At 38.5% G+C, this 16,024-nt stretch overlaps 1 protein-coding gene across 5 annotated transcripts in view; it reads left to right on the plus strand.

Moving 5' to 3' along the window:
- FAM184A (family with sequence similarity 184 member A) overlaps positions 1-16,024 on the plus strand; it is a 110,989-nt gene that overhangs the window by 77,038 nt on the left and 17,927 nt on the right. For all 5 annotated transcript variants that reach the window (XR_008958971.1, XM_026504704.4, XM_057311116.1 and 2 more), the window contains exons 10-11: positions 4,320-4,532; positions 12,825-12,978. Coding sequence is in view for 4 of the 5 variants with exons in the window: in XM_026504704.4 (XP_026360489.1) it covers positions 4,320-4,532; positions 12,825-12,978 (367 nt within the window). In the remaining variant the exon portion in view is untranslated. The remainder of the gene's footprint in view (positions 1-4,319; positions 4,533-12,824; positions 12,979-16,024) is intronic.

Below are 16,024 nucleotides of genomic sequence, written 5' to 3' on the forward strand. Positions count from 1 at the left end.
GATTGGGTGGAGAGATTAAAATAAAAATTTTTTAAAAATAAAACATGAATACATTTAACACCATTTAAAAATAAGCAACAAAGATATTTCTCTCAACGTTGGTGAAATAAGGCTACATCTAGAAATTCGCATATAACATAGTAAGAATTTGGGCATGATCACTATACTAAACCAGAACCACTGTATATAAACCATATGTACTAATTGGGGTAGGAGTAAGAACCCAAATAAGATTATTATCAGAATTAGTTGTACTTCAGAATACTTGTGACAACATAGTCGTCTTTTCTTAAATAGTTATAAATGAATAGCTATAAATGAAAAAACAACCTTAAACTGAAGTTCAATCTGTTAGTAACTAGCATGGAAAAGCCTTGACTCATCTCTGACAAAAAAGTAAAAGGGCTTGGTGACACAGTGAAATCCCCATTAATTCATTTCCTTTTGTAACATCATAGCCCTTGGGGATCAGCCCTTCTGCTCTGTCATCGTCCACACAAAATGTTGCCATCAGTGGTGTTGAGCAGGGCGAGCAGCCGCCCACCCCTGTACACATTCTTTCCCAGCCTTCCATGCAAGAAGCTTTCTGCTCTATCCTGTCTTGTTCTAAAAAGCTATCTAATTTTTTTCAATGAAGAATGAGAGGGTGATTGGGAACATATTACAGAAACATCTTAAGGACATTAAGTAGGCATTGTTGTGGTTCTTAATTGATAAATTCAGTTTATAGGTTTTCTTAGAAAAATACCAAGAAATTATGAACAATTCAGAATTTTCTCAGAATGGTCATAATTTCCCTAAGCTTAAATTTATTTTCCTAGCTAGACTCTTCAAAAATAGCAAATTAGTGGTTAAAAGGAAAAAAAGGAATTAAAATATTCCGGGACCTTCAAACATTTTACATGAATATTTATGTAAGTTGTCGACATGGTAATAAATTATCCTTACTGTCCTCCAAGCCTCTGTTAGCAGTTTTTAATGTTGTTTTATATATTTGAAAGTACTGAACTGAATATCATATGGTGTAGACTTTCTAAGAATTTGCATTGACCTTTCTTGTCAAAATTGATAAATATTTTGGCTTTACATAATTCCATGTCCCATGTTCACATCCCATCAGACCGTAGTACCTCAGATTTGATTCAGTTTCTATTTTGAGGGTGTTTTTTCATGCACCACTGTGAAGGGACAGAATCCTTGTGAAACTGCCCCGTAGGAAATAGGTAAAGCTTGCCTTTCTCCAGAAAAATGTATCCATGTTTTTAATTATTTTAAAAAAGACATCAGTGTTTTAAGTGGTAGAGATCCTGGCCTTTAAAATTGTTTACAGAGTGTATCGCACCTGTTGATCAGTAGAATATACTTCATATCAAACACCTGTGGTAAGAATTTTTTAAATGAGGACTAAAATTCTTTTTTGAAGTAAGGATTCATCTGGTTTATTTAAAACCAACAAAATAAAAAGCATTAAAATTAAAATTATAACATATGTATAGAACTAATACCTATACTACATACCTTGAACATACAATTTGAACAACCATTTTCATTCATTTATTCAACAAATACCTTTCTATAATTTTATAATAAAAGTACTGACCACGATTGCCCAAACTATTTGACACAAAGTCTGTCTTTGTTCTCTTTTATTATGAATTAATGAAACTTTATATTAATATGTATTTCCATAAAGTATACTAAACTCAGCTGCTTAAATTAAAGCTATAAAACATTAGTTCATTTTACATTGCTTTGCTCATTATTTCTGTGTTTTAAAGTGCCATGTAATTTTCATGTTGAATAAAGGCTGACAATTTAATGCAATGCTACTAATTTATTTATAAAATGAACAAAGCAAGTTTGGATGCTGCATTGCATGATAAAGGCTTTCTGCATATAATTCATGTTATGGTCTTGAGCATGAATCCAGAGATTTTAGATAGCCTTAATATTATTTTGGTGTGCTTTCAAAGTTAAGAATGCAGAATATCTAAACTAAGTATATTGGAACACTGCATTGCATGATAATGTCTTTTATGAGTGTATTTTATCCAGCATAGTTACAAAGATTAATCTTACATCCTAAAAGGAAAAATAATACTTTGCAATTCTTTCACAGTGAAGTATATTAAGTATAAAATATTAAGTAAAAATTTTAAGTGTATTTTATTTAAGCTAGAGAGGTTTGAAAGTGTGCTTAGATTTTAAATATGTAACTATTATACTACTGTGGTACCTAATTTTAAATGTTATAGTTCTTTATAAGTTTCATCCTTAAATAGTTAAAGTGTGAGTCAGTTGTAGTCAAATTAACAGGTACGAGCTCTTTTTGATGCAGTGAACTTTTGAAGTGGGTATTGCAGAAAATCAGGTACACTGCTATGAACTGACTGACTTACTAACCTCGGTGCACACTTAACTGGGGTACTGGACCCAGGGCTACTACTAGCACATGCGGTACCTGTGTGCAAATTGGAAGGACCATGCCCCTTTTCTTTGAGTCGATGCAGATGCATATCAGGCCAGACAGCTTCTTGAGCAGTTTGTTCACTGGATGGATTTGTCCTTACTTGGCCAGGGGCCAATTATAGCTTTGACAATATCCATCATTATAATATCAGTCATTATTCTACATGTAACATAGTCTTTTCCTAATGTTCCCATACATGTTCTAACAAGTTGTCACCAGAGACAAGGCAGTCACATGGGTCCCCATGCTGGGTCTGCAACAAGGTTGAACGTGTGAAGAGAGTAGGTAGGCAGGTGCCTTTTCTATTTCAAGGACTAGCTAGCTAGGAAGACAATGACTCTACCAGTTACACATTAGTGCTCACAAACACACATTTTTGTTGCCTTTTACCCTTTTATGATTTACTTTTTCTTTCTGGATTGTCCTTAATATTCATTTCATCCTGACTTTCTTTGCATTAAATGGTACAAGTTACATAGTATAATTTGTCTTAGTCTTCCTACACTACAAGTATGGCCTTAACTGTTGCTGTAACATTGTCCTTATTTTTCCTTCTTATTTTTTGCATCTCTGGTGATTCTCCACCCTTTTAATTTTCCCAGGCCCCTTCTACTTTGTGAAACATCGAAGGCATCCTATATCTGCCTTCCATCAATCAAAAGAAAATCTTTTCCCATTTACAAAAACTCACTTTACAGTGTCCTCTCTCCCTTAGCCTTCTTGGCCATAGAAACTGTTTTACTTGTATATAAACACATATTGCATTTTAAATTACTTAATGGAACAGATTTGACAACTTTTATCTGCTTCTCTTATGTTGTTATTAGCTTCAGACTTCTATTAGAATACGGTTGAGTTATCTAGTTCCAAGTTACAGTTTCCTGTTTATGAGAAGAGAAATAGATCAAATTAAACGGTTATATCAAATGTGTATGTACACATATATATACATGTACATGTTTTGTGCTTTTGTTCTTTAAAAGGGACTTAATTTAAAGTATTTTAAAACACCCAGAAGCAATGCAGACATATTAATGGTGATGTCTGTGTACAAAAGGAGTAACAGATCGGTTGTGCATAAAGTACCTGTCATTGTGAGGCTATAAATAGAGGATTGTGGGATGTTTGTGGTTTTTTAAAAAGCTTAAAGATTTGTAAATCCTTTGAATGAAATCAAAATTTAAAAGTGAAAATCCTTTTTATTTACATAAGTTATAAATGGACAAATCTGTTAAAGAGTAATTTTTTAATTCTCAAATAATCTTAGTTAATATTTATTGAGCACTTACTACATGCCAGGAGCTCTTCTAAGTGAACTATGTGTAGTTAACACTCTTCAACTCACACAGCCTAGTGAAGTAATAATATAGCAAGTGGCAGAGCTAGGATTTTAACTCAGAGCCCACATTCTAAACTACTCAACTTTACCACCTCGCAAATAAGCAGTTTAACTTTTTATACCATCTCCTTGAGGTGACCATAACGTAATAAATACGTTAACATTAGTTGTCCTGTTTTTATTTCATATTATACATTTTTATTGCAATATAACATAGGTGTTCATTGTAACAAATGGGTGTATTTCTAAACATGGCTACAGTGTTCTTTAGAGAGTCCACAAATTAATACCACTAAAACAGTCTATTTTTAGGATAATTACTAAAAATAGAATTAAAAGCGTGATAAATATTAAATATCTGATATATTGTAAAACATTTGAAGTGGATATTTAGTTAAGGCAATTACTTGACTATAGTTAATATCATTGACATGCTTTTTTCCCTTAGATTGGCAATTTGTGAAATACGTGTTGTACTTATTCTCCATTGTGTACCATTCTGTGGCATAGATTTCCTTGCTGAAACAGAATCTGGAGATGCAGCTTTCCCAGTCTCAGACTTCCCTGCAGCAACTGCAAGCCCAGTTTACACAAGAACGACAACGACTTACACAAGAGCTTGAAGAATTAGAGGAACAACATCAACAGAGACATAAATCTTTAAAAGAAGCACATGTCCTTGCCTTTCAAACTATGGAAGAAGAAAAAGTAAAGGAACAAAGAGTAAGTTTAACGTGATATATGTTCAAAGGTAATCCAAGAGCCTAAAAATTATTAGCCTTCAAATTCTTAAGAATTCATTTTTTGCCTCCAAGTTATATATTGCTTTATTTCATTCTGTTTTCTAGAATCTGACTTCTCGTGGGGGTCAGAATGATTAAACATACACACCAGTTACACAGTTGGAATAAGGCCGACATTTTATTTCTGTTTCCCAACATAATGCCGAGTTCTTGATGAGACTAATACACCATCTGGTTTGTCATGTTGTTAACAGTGGTTAAATAAATTTAGCATAGTCCTACCCAACAGAATGGCTGAAAGCAACACAGGAAGCAATAGGTGTTGGCAAGGATATGGGGAAGAAGGAACCGTCTTGCACTGGTGGTGGGAATGCAAACTGGGATAGCCACTGTGGAAAACAGTGTCGAGGTTCCTCAAAAAGTTAAAAATAGAACTACCCTACAATCCAGCAGTTGCACTATTGGGTATTTACCCAAAGAATACAAAAACTAATTCAAAGAGATACATGAGCCCTGTGTTTATAGCAGCGTTATTTAAAAAAGCCAACATGGAAGCAGCCTAAGTGTCTATTGATAATGAAGGTGCGGCATCTATGAGTAATGGCATATTATTCGGCCATTAAAAAGAAGTGAAATCTGCCATTTGTGACAACATGGATGGATCTAGGCGCTATTACATTAAGTGAAATAAGGTAGAGAAAGGCAAATACTGTATGATTTCACTTATATGTAGAAATTTTTAAAAGCAAAACAAATGAACAAACAAAACCTAAACAGACTGATAAATACAGAGAACAAACTGGTGGTTGCCAGAGGGGAGGAGGTGGGGGAATGGGCAAAATAGGTGATGGGGTTAAGAGGTACAAACTTCCAGTTATAAGACAAGATATGGGGGAGGAGGAAAAAAGATTGCGGGGGAGTAGGGGACCCCTTTGTCAGCTGGTCCCCAGTCGAGCTGGATAGGTACCAGACCAGCCTGAACATCCACGGAATCGGCCTGAGACACAGGAAGATACATCTGGATCTCTACAAATGAACATCTCCAGCGCTGAGTATTGAGGTACGAAGCGGGGAGCTGTGAATCTGTGCACAGACATTGGAAGATAAACGGAAGGGAGAAGGAGCCGATGCACTTGGGCACCGGGAAGCGGTAGCCACCTGCACTGAGAAGCGGGCAGACTCACGGATTGGCACCTGTGAGAAACCAGACGGAAAACGGGGAGCTCGGGAGTGCGCGCATCCAAACTGAAAACTGGAGCTCCAGAGCGTACACTGGAACTGGACTGAAACTGGGAGCTTGGGAGCGCGCGCAGCCAGACTGACAACCGGCGCTCCGGAGTGCACGTGAACCACACTGAAACTGGGAGCTCGGGAGCACGCGTGGGAACCAGGGCGGCTGGCGGTGTTAGAAGCACAAAAGGCAGAGATGTGCGGGCTCTGGAAGTGAGGGCTGGGAGAGCAGCTGTGGGGCACACAAACTGGGGCGCTGCGGGGTTTTTAGCACCAGCAGAAACAGAGTTAGAGTGGCCAAGAGAGCTAAGTGGAGAGCTGACTGCGATCTCTCTTCTGAGACAGAGGCTAGGATACGGCCACTGCTGCTCTCACTCTCAGAAGAGTCACAGAGAGCCGCCAGGGAAAGCCGCCAGAGAACAAAAGCCCGGAAAAACCAGTTCTCACTGTGCCCATCTCCCCCCCACCCCCACAGGGGACAGGGCAACTCTGCCCAAACAGGGATGCCTGAGTATCAGCGCGGCAGGCCCCTCCCCCAGAAGGCAGGCTGAAAAATCAAGAAGCCCACATCCCCAACCCCCAGCAAAGGAAAGAAACAGAGACTGTGGCCTCTGCCATAGAACTTATGGATATGGATATAACCAAATTGTAAGCAATGGAGTTCAGAGTAACAATGGTCAAGATGATATGTAGGCTTGAAAAAAATATTAACGATAATATGAACGAGAATACAGAATCTCTAAGGGCGGAAATGAGAGTGAATCTGGCAGAAATTAAGAACGCTATGAATGAAATGCAGTCTAAACTGGGTGCTCTGACGGCCAGGGAAAACAAGGCAGAAGAATGAGTTAGTGAGTTGGAAGATGAGATGATAGAAAAGAAGGAAAAAGAGGGAACTTGGCTTAAAAAACTCCAATTTCAAGAATGTAGAATACGGGGGTGCCTGGGTGGCACAGCGGTTAAGCATCTGCCTTCGGCTCAGGGCGTGATCCCGGCGTTATGGGATCGAGCCCCACGTCAGGCTCCTCCGCTATGAGCCTGCTTCTTCCCCTCCCACTCCCCCTGTTTGTGTTCCCTCTCTCGCTGGCTGTCTCTATCTCTGTCAAATAAATAAGTAAAATCTTTAAAAAAAAAAAAAAAAAAAGTAGAATACGGGAGATTACTGACTCCATGAAACATTCCAGTGTCAGAATCATCGGCATCCCCGAGGGGGTAGAGAAACAGAGAGGTCTAGAAGAGATATTTGAACAAATTGTAGCTGCGAACTTCCCTAATCTGGGGAAGGAAACAAGCATTCATGTCCAAGAGGCAGAGAGGACCCCTCCCAAGATCAATGAGAACAGACCAACACCACGTCACATAATAGTACAATTTGCAAGGCTTAGATCCAAGGATAAAATCTTAAAAGCTGCCAAGGGGAAGAGAATCCTCACCTACAGAGGGAGGAACATCAGAATAATGTCAGACCTGTCTACAGAGACCTGGCAAGCCAGAAAAAGCTGACAAGACATATTCAGAGCACTAAGTGAGAAGTACATGCAGCCAAGGATCCTTTCTCCAGCAAGGCTGTCATTCAGAATGGATGGAGAGACAAGGACGTTCCAAGACCAGCAGAAACTGAAAGAGTATGTGACCACCAAACCAGCCCTACAAGAAATATTAAGGGGGGGTTCTATAAAAGTAAAAAGACCCCAAAGGTGATACAGAACAGAAATTTACAATCTATAGAAACAAAGACTTCACAGGCAACATGACATCATTAAAATCATATCTCTCAAAAATCACTCTCAATGTGAATGGCCAAAGGCTCCCATAAAATGCCACAGGGTTGCAGATTGGATAAAAAGACATGACCCATCCATATGCTGTCTACAAGAGACTCATTTTGAACCTAAAGATACATCCAGACTGAAAGTGAAGGGATGGAGAACCATTTTTCATGCCAACGGACCTCAAAAGAAAGCTGGGGTAGCAATTCTCATATCAGACAGATTAGATTTTAAGCTAAAGACTGTAGTTAGAGATACAGAAGGGCACCGTATTATTCTGAAAGGGTATATACAACAAGAGGATCTAACAATTATAAATATGCCCCCAACAGGGGAGCAGCCAGATACACAAGCCAACGCATAACCAGAATAAACAGACATATAGATAATAATATGTTTAATAGTAGGGGACCTCAACACTCCGCCCTCAGCAATAGACAGATCATCTAAGCAGGAAATCAACAAAGAAACAAGAGCTTTGAATGACATACTGGACCAGATGGACCTCATAGATATATACAGAACACTACACCCTAGAACAACAGAATACACATTCTTTCTGAATGCACATGGAACTTTCTCCAGAAAAGACCGTATACTGGGTCACAAAACAGGTCTCAACCAATACCAAAAGACTGAGATTATTCCCTGCATATTCTCAGACTACAGTGCTTTGAAACTGGAACTCAGTCACAAGGAAGAATTTGGAAGAATCTCAACAACTTGGAAACTAAGAACCATCCTGCTTAAGACTGATTGGGTAAACCAGGAAATTAAAGAAGAACTTAAGCAATTTATGGAAACCAATGAGAATAAAAACACATCAGTCCAAAACCTATGGGACACTGCAAAGGCTGTCCTAAGGGGAAAATACATAGCCATCCAAGCCTCACTCAAAGGAATAGAAAAATCTAAAATGCAGTCTTTATATTCTCACCTTAAGAAGCTGGAGCTGGAACAGAAGAACAGGCCTAACCCACACACAAGAAGGCAGTTGATCAAGATTAGAGCAGAGATCAATGAATTAGAAATCAGGAGCACAGTAGAGCAGATCAACCAAACTAGAAACTGATTCGTTGGAAGAATACATAAGATCGATAAGCCACTGGCCAGACTTATTCAAAAGAATAGAGAAAGGCCCCAAATTAATAAAATTATGAATGAAAGATGAGAGATCACGACCAACACCAAGGAAATAGAAACAATCATTAGAAACTATTATCAACAACTATATGCCAATAAATTAAACAACCTGGAAGAAATGGATGCCTTCCTGGAAACCTATAAACTACCAAGACTGAAACAGGAAGAAATTATTTAAACAGACCGATTAATCATGAAGAGATTGAAGCAGTGATCAAAAACCTTCCCAAAAACAAGAGTCCAGGGCCTGATGGATTCCCACCAAACATTCAAAGAAGAAATAATACCTATTCTCCTGAAGCTGTTTCAAAAAAATAGAAACAGAACGAAAACTACCAAACTCATCTATGAGGCCAGTATTACCTTGATCCCCAAACCAGGCAAAGACCCCATCAAAAAGGAGAATTACAGACCAATATCCCTGATGAATATGGATGCCAAAATTCTCAACAAGATCCTAGCTAATAGGATCCAATAGTACATTAAAAGGATTATCCATCATGACCAGGAAGAATTCATCCCTGGGATGCAAGGGTGGTTCAACATTCGCAAATTGATCAGTGTGATAGATCACATTCATAAGAGAAGAGACAAAAACCATATGATCCTTTCAGTTGATGCAGAAAAAGCATCTGACAAAATACAGCATCCTTTTCTGATTAAAACCCTTCAGAGGGTAGGGATAGAGGATACATCCTCAATTTCATAAAAACCATCTATGAAAAGCCTACAGCGAATATCATTCAAAATGGGGAAAAGCTGAGAGCCTTTCCCTTAAGATCAGGAACACAACAAGGATGCCCACTCTCGCCGTTATTGTTCAACATAGTACTAGAAGATTGCAACAACCATCGGACAACAGAAAAGAATAAAAGGTATTCAGATTGGCAAAGAAGAAGTCAAACTCTCTGCCTTCACAGATGACATGAGACTTTGTGTGGAGAACCCGAAGGACTCCACCCCCAAATTACTAGAACTCAAACAGCAATTCAGTAATGTGGCAGGATGCAAAATCAATGCACAGAAATCAGTTGCATTTCTATGCACAAACAATGAGACTGAAGGAAGAGAAATTAGGGAATCAATTCCATTTACAATAGCACCAAAAATCATAAGATATCTTGGAATTAACTGAACCAGAGAGGTAAAGGATCTATATTCTAGAAACTACAGAACACTCATGAAAGACATTGAAGAAGACACAAAAAGATGGAAAAAACACTCCATGCTCATGGATCGGAAGTATAAACATCATTAAAATGTCTATGCTACCCAGAGCAATCTACACTTTCAATGCCATCCTGATCAAAATGCCAATGACATTTTTCAAAGAACTGGGACAATCCTAAAATTTGTGTGGAACCAGAAAAGACCCCGAATCACCAAGGAAATGTTGGAAAAGAAAAAGCTGGGGGCATCATGTTGCCTGATTTCAAGCTATACTACAAAGCTGTGATCACCAAGACAGCACGCACGGTACTGGCACAAAAAGACACATAGACCAATAGAATAGAGACTCCAGAAAGGGACCCTCGGCTATATGGTCAACTCATCTTTGACAAAGCAGGAAAAAACATCCAATGGAAAAAAGACAGTCTCTTCAATAAATGGTGCTGGGAAAATTGGACAGCTATATACAAAAGAATGAAACTTGACCACTCTCTCACACCATACACAAAGATAAACTCCAAATGGTTGAAAGACCTTGATGTGAGACAGGAATCCATCAAAATCATAGAGGAGAACATAGGCTATAACCTCTTCGACATCAGCCACAGCAACTTCTTTCATGACACATCTCCAAAGGCAAGAGAAACAAAAGAAAACATGAACTTTTGGGACTTCATCAAGATAAAAAGTTTCTGCACAGCAAAGGGAACGGTCAACAAAACTAAGAGGCAGCCCACGGAATGGGAGAATATATTTGCAAATGAAACTGCAAATAAAACGCTGGTATCCAGGGTCTATAAAGAACCTCTCAAACTCAATACAGAAACAAATAATCAAAAAATGGGCAGAAGAAATGAACAGACACTTTTCCAATGAAGACATACAAATGGCTAACAGACACATGAAAAATGTTCAAAATCATTAGCCATCAAGGAAATTCAAATGAAAACCACATTGAGATACCACCTTACGCCAGTTAGAATGGCAAAAATTGACAAGGCAAGAAACAACAAATGCTGGAGAGGATGTGGAGAAAGGGGAACCCTCTTACACTGTTGGTGGGAATGTAGGTTGGTATAGCCACTTTGGAAAACAGCGTTGACGTCCCTCGAAAAGTTAAAAATAGAGCTACCCTATGACCCAGCCATTGCACTACTGGGTATTTACCCCAAAGATACAGACGTAGTGAAGAGAAGGGCCATATGCACCCCAATGTTCATAGCAGCATTGTCCACAATAGCTAAATTGTGGAAGGAGCCAAGATGCCCTTCAGCAGATGACTGGATAAAGAAGATGTGGTCCATATATACAATGGAATATTACTCAGCCATCAGAAAGAACGATTACAACGTTTGCAGCAACATGGATGGAACTGGAGATTATGCTGAGTGAAATAAGTCAAGCAGAGAAAGACAATTATCATATGGTTTCACTCATTTATGGAACATCAGGAATAGCAGGGAGATCAGTAGGAGAAGGAAGGGAAGAATGAAGGGCGGGGGGGCAAACAGAAGGGGGAATGAACCACGAGAGATTATGGACTCTGGGAAACAAACTGAGGGTTTCAGAGGGGAGGGCTCTGGGGGATTGGGATAGGCCAGTGATAGGTATTAAGGAGGGCACGTATTGCATGGTGCACTGGCTGTTATACACAAATAATGAATCATGGAACAGTACATCAAAAACTAAGGATGTATTGTATGGTGACTAACATAATAAAAAAATTTTTTTAAATAAGATATGGGGATGTAGTCAGTAATATTGTAATAACTTTGTATGGTGACGGATGGTAACTAGATTTACCATGGTGATTATTTCCTAGCGTTCATCATTGTGGAATCACTATGTTGTATACCTGAACCTAATATTGTATGTCAACTGTACTTCCGTACAGCACATAAACACACAATGAGGCCTGATTGGTAAATAACCTATTCATTGATATCATTCGTCAATTAGAACACATACGCTTTTGTATCAGTACTTTAATTTTACGCATTCAGTCTCTTTGAAACCTGAATCCAGTTTCAAAAGAAATCAGAACCTGCAGTTTTATTGTCATTAGGTAGCCAACCTACCTATGTAACTATCATCTAAACTTCAAGTCCTTTATATTACTATATTTAAAGAAACCTATGCTTTATTTTTCAGAAATAGAACACTTTAGAAACAGTGAGCATAAGTAGCCAAATATTAATTCATAAAAACAGTATTTTAGAGCAATGGTTAAAGAAATTTAACCCTAAATACAACGTGGTATCTTTTTTAGAAACCCTTCATGTTGCAGAGTATGCTAAGAAAACCCTTCCTGGCACAGTTCAGTCTCTAAACTTGAAGTACCATGAGCTCTATTTTTTTCATATGGCCACATATCTTCTCTTAGTCTTTAGCCACAGGTAGTCCATTTTCTCTGGTTAGGCTTTTAGAACTAATCACATGAGAGGTTTGTTTACTTTTCCAGTTACCTGCTCTCAAACCTTTGCTTCTGTTCGCAAATGCCTATAGAAAGTTGCTACAAAATATTTGATAAGGTTGGAGTTGTAAAAGCCATTGTCATCTCTTTCTGATCGGAAGGAGATCTTTTCTTGTTAATGCCCCCTCCTCTCCTCTCTTTCCTCTCCAAGTTTGTGCACACAGAGAAACTATGCATTAATTTAGGTGGCTTACCCGCCTCGGCAACTTCAGTCAATGATTTTATTTGAAAACTACCGGAGGTAAAGGGCCCACCCACATCCCAGTTCAAACACAGTATATTGAATCAAACCGATTTCATAAGGATTGTTCTACTGAAGTGACCCTACTAATTTATTTCCTGAAGGTCATTATATCTAATTTTCTTGAAAATGAATTACAAATGCCTTGTTTTTCTTAAATAACTGAGTTGTAGTAATTTTGATTTTGCTTGCATTTTCCTTCCTGTATTCTAGCATTATAATTTGAGTATGTGTCTCCTGTTTTAGGCTCTTGAAAATCATTTACAACAAAAACATTCTGCAGAGCTTCAGTCATTAAAAGATGCACACAGAGAGTCAATGGAGGGCTTCCGGATAGAAATGGAACAGGAGCTTCAGACTCTTCGGTTTGAATTAGAAGATGAAGGAAAGGCTATGCTTGGTATTTTGAAAGGATTTTAATCTTTTTTTTTTTTTTTTTAAGGGCAGAAGTGGGTTTTTTTTTATGTTTTTTTTTTAATGATTTTTTATTATATTATGTTAGTCACCATACAGTACATCCCCGGTTTCCGATGTAAAGTTCGATGATTCATTAGTTGCGTATAACACCCAGTGCACCATGCAATACGTGCCCTCCTTACTACCCATCACCAGCCTATCCCATTCCCCCACCCTCCTCCCCTCTGAGGCCCTCAGTTTGTTTCTCAGAGTCCATAGTCTCTCATGTTTCATTCCCCCTTCTGATTACCCCCCCTTTCTTTATCCCTTTCTTCCCCTACCAATCATCCTTTTTCTTATGTTCCATAGATGAGAGAAATCATATGATAGTTGTCTTTCTCTGCTTGACTTATTTCCAGCATTATCTCCTCCAGTGCCGTCCATGTTGCAGCAAATGTTGAGAATTCGTTCTTTCTGATAGCTGAGTAATATTCCATTGTATATATGGACCACAACTTCTTAATCCAGTCATCTGTTGAAGGGCATCACAGCTCCTTCCATGATTTAGCTATTGTGGACAATGCTGCTATGAACATTGAGGTGCATATGGCCCTTCTCTTCACTACGTCTGTATCTTTGGGGTAAACACCCAGTAGTGCAATGGCTGGGTCATAGGGTAGCTCAATTTTTAACTTTTTAAGGGACCTCCACACTGTTTTCCAGAGTGGCTGTACCAACTTGCATTCCCACCAACAATGTAGGAGGGATCCCCTTTCTCCACATCCTGTCCAACAATTGTTGTTTCTTGCCTTGTCTATTTTTGCCATTCTAACTGGCGTAAGGTGGTATCTCAGTGTGGTTTTGATTTGAATTTCCCTGATGGCTAATGATTTTGAACATTTTTTCATGAGTCTGTTAGCCATTTGTATGTCTTCATTGGAAAAGTGTTCATATCTTCTGCCCATTTTTTGATTTATTTGTTTCTCGTGTATTGAGTTTGAGAAGTTCTTTGTAGATCTTGGATACCAGTCTTTTATCTGTAGTGTCATTTGCAAATATATTCTCCCATTCCGTGGGCTGCCTCTTAGTTTTTTTGACTGTTTCCTTGGCTGTGCAGAAGCTTTTTATCTTGATGAAGTCCCAAAAGTTCATTTTATCTTTTGTTTCTCTTGCCTTTGGAGATGTGTCATGAAAAAGTTGCTTTGGCCGATGTCGTAGAGGTTGCTGCCTATGTTCTCCTCTAGAATTTTGATGGATTCCTGTCTCACATCGAGGTCTTTCATCCATTTGGAGTTTATTTTTGTGTATGGTGTGAGAGATTGGTCAAGTTTCATTCTTTTGCATGTAGCTGTCCAATTTTCCCAGCACCATTTATTGAAGAGACTGTCTTTTTTCCACTGGATGTTTTTTCCTGCTTTATCAAAGATCAGTTGCCCAAAGAGCCGAGGGTCCATTTCTGGGTTCTCTACTCTGTTCCATTGGTCTGTGTGTCTGTTTTTGTGCCAGTACCATGCTGTCTTGGTGATCACAGCTTTGTAGTACAGCTCGAAATCGGGCATTGTGATGCCCCCAGCTTTGTTTTTCCTTTTCAACAGTTCCTTGGCGATTCGGGGCCTTTTCTGGTTTCATACAAATTTAAGGACTATTTGTTCCAGTTCTTTGAAAAATGTCCTCGGTATTTTGATTGGGATAGCATTGAAAGTGTAGATTGCTCTGGGCAGCATGGACATTTTAACTATGTTAATTCTTCGATCCATGAGCATGGAATATTTTTCCTGAAAGGATTTTAATCTTATCGTATTTATTTGTATGTTCTACTTTAAAATTCAATATGGGATCACAGCTTTATTTTTAATTTCTGAAACACCAAAATGAATATCTAAGTGTTTTGTATATTTGAAGTTACCAGATGAAGAAGTGAGTATGGAAGAGTAGAATGAATAGAACAGAAACAGTGAGGTGAGGTCCCCTCAACTTTCTCCCTACTCTGGCTATGAAAGCAACACTCACCAGTGCTTCTACCTACCACTAAGGGACTAAACGGAGTCAGGACATTCAGACTTTCCACTCTCCAGTGACTGAAATGAGTCGATAGTCATGGAGCCACTTGTCCTTAGACTTGATAGTCATATGGTTTTTTTCCACTTCAGGATTTTGTTTTTAGGAGAAAACTCATGTTTAGGTCTGACATTTTGTCTAGGTATTTTTCAGATATTTCTTTAAAGGGATTTTAATCTTTGAAGTATTCAAATCACTGCCTTTTTATAAGGAGATCAGTTGAGATTTGAAGAAAAACCGTATATGTATTTAAAGAGTTTTTGGAGGTTTTTTTGGTGGTGTTCAAGAACTTTTTATTCCTACCATCTCATTTTCCTTTTGTTTGGTTTTTTCCCTCTAATTCTCTTCAGAGTTTTTATTGTGTATTGTCACATTTCAGTGGCATACCCTTTCCAAGTAGGAATTGGGAACAAAGAAGACCAAAGTGTTGTGGATACCTTGGGCCCCAAAGACAAAGCCGTTTGACCCAGTTCATTGCCCCTACTGTTGCGAGGAGCCCTAGGCCAAGTCATCAGAGCTCTCTTTTCTTCCTCCTTTACAAGCCACTGTCATAGCTAGGGTGAAAATCATAGTAAGACTATTTATCAGACATTTGTGGGATACCTCATTACATGCTATGGAGACTACTGCGCAAGGAGAATTCAAAAATGAACTGCTGCTCTGTCTTTATATAGAGGAATTTACAGTCAAATGCAGAGGTAGTCTGTAAAATTCTGGCCCAAGGGAAGCACAGACTTCCCACAGTTGTGTGAGGAGAAGTAAAAACAGGCCAAGTTTTAGCACTTTTGTTTAGTCCATTGAAACTTGATTTCAATACCTTTTTTTTGACAAAGGACTTTTGTGATTTTTTTTTTTAATTAAACTTTTTTACTTTGAGATAATTGTAGATTCATAGGAGCTTGTAAGAAATAGTACAGATTATGGACTCTGAGAGACAAACTGAGGGCTTCAGAGGGGAGGGGGGTGGGGGAATGGGATAGACCGGTGATGGG

The sequence above is a fragment of the Ursus arctos genome, unplaced genomic scaffold (genome assembly GCF_023065955.2).
Source record: "Ursus arctos isolate Adak ecotype North America unplaced genomic scaffold, UrsArc2.0 scaffold_13, whole genome shotgun sequence".
Classification (NCBI taxonomy): domain Eukaryota; kingdom Metazoa; phylum Chordata; class Mammalia; order Carnivora; family Ursidae; genus Ursus; species Ursus arctos.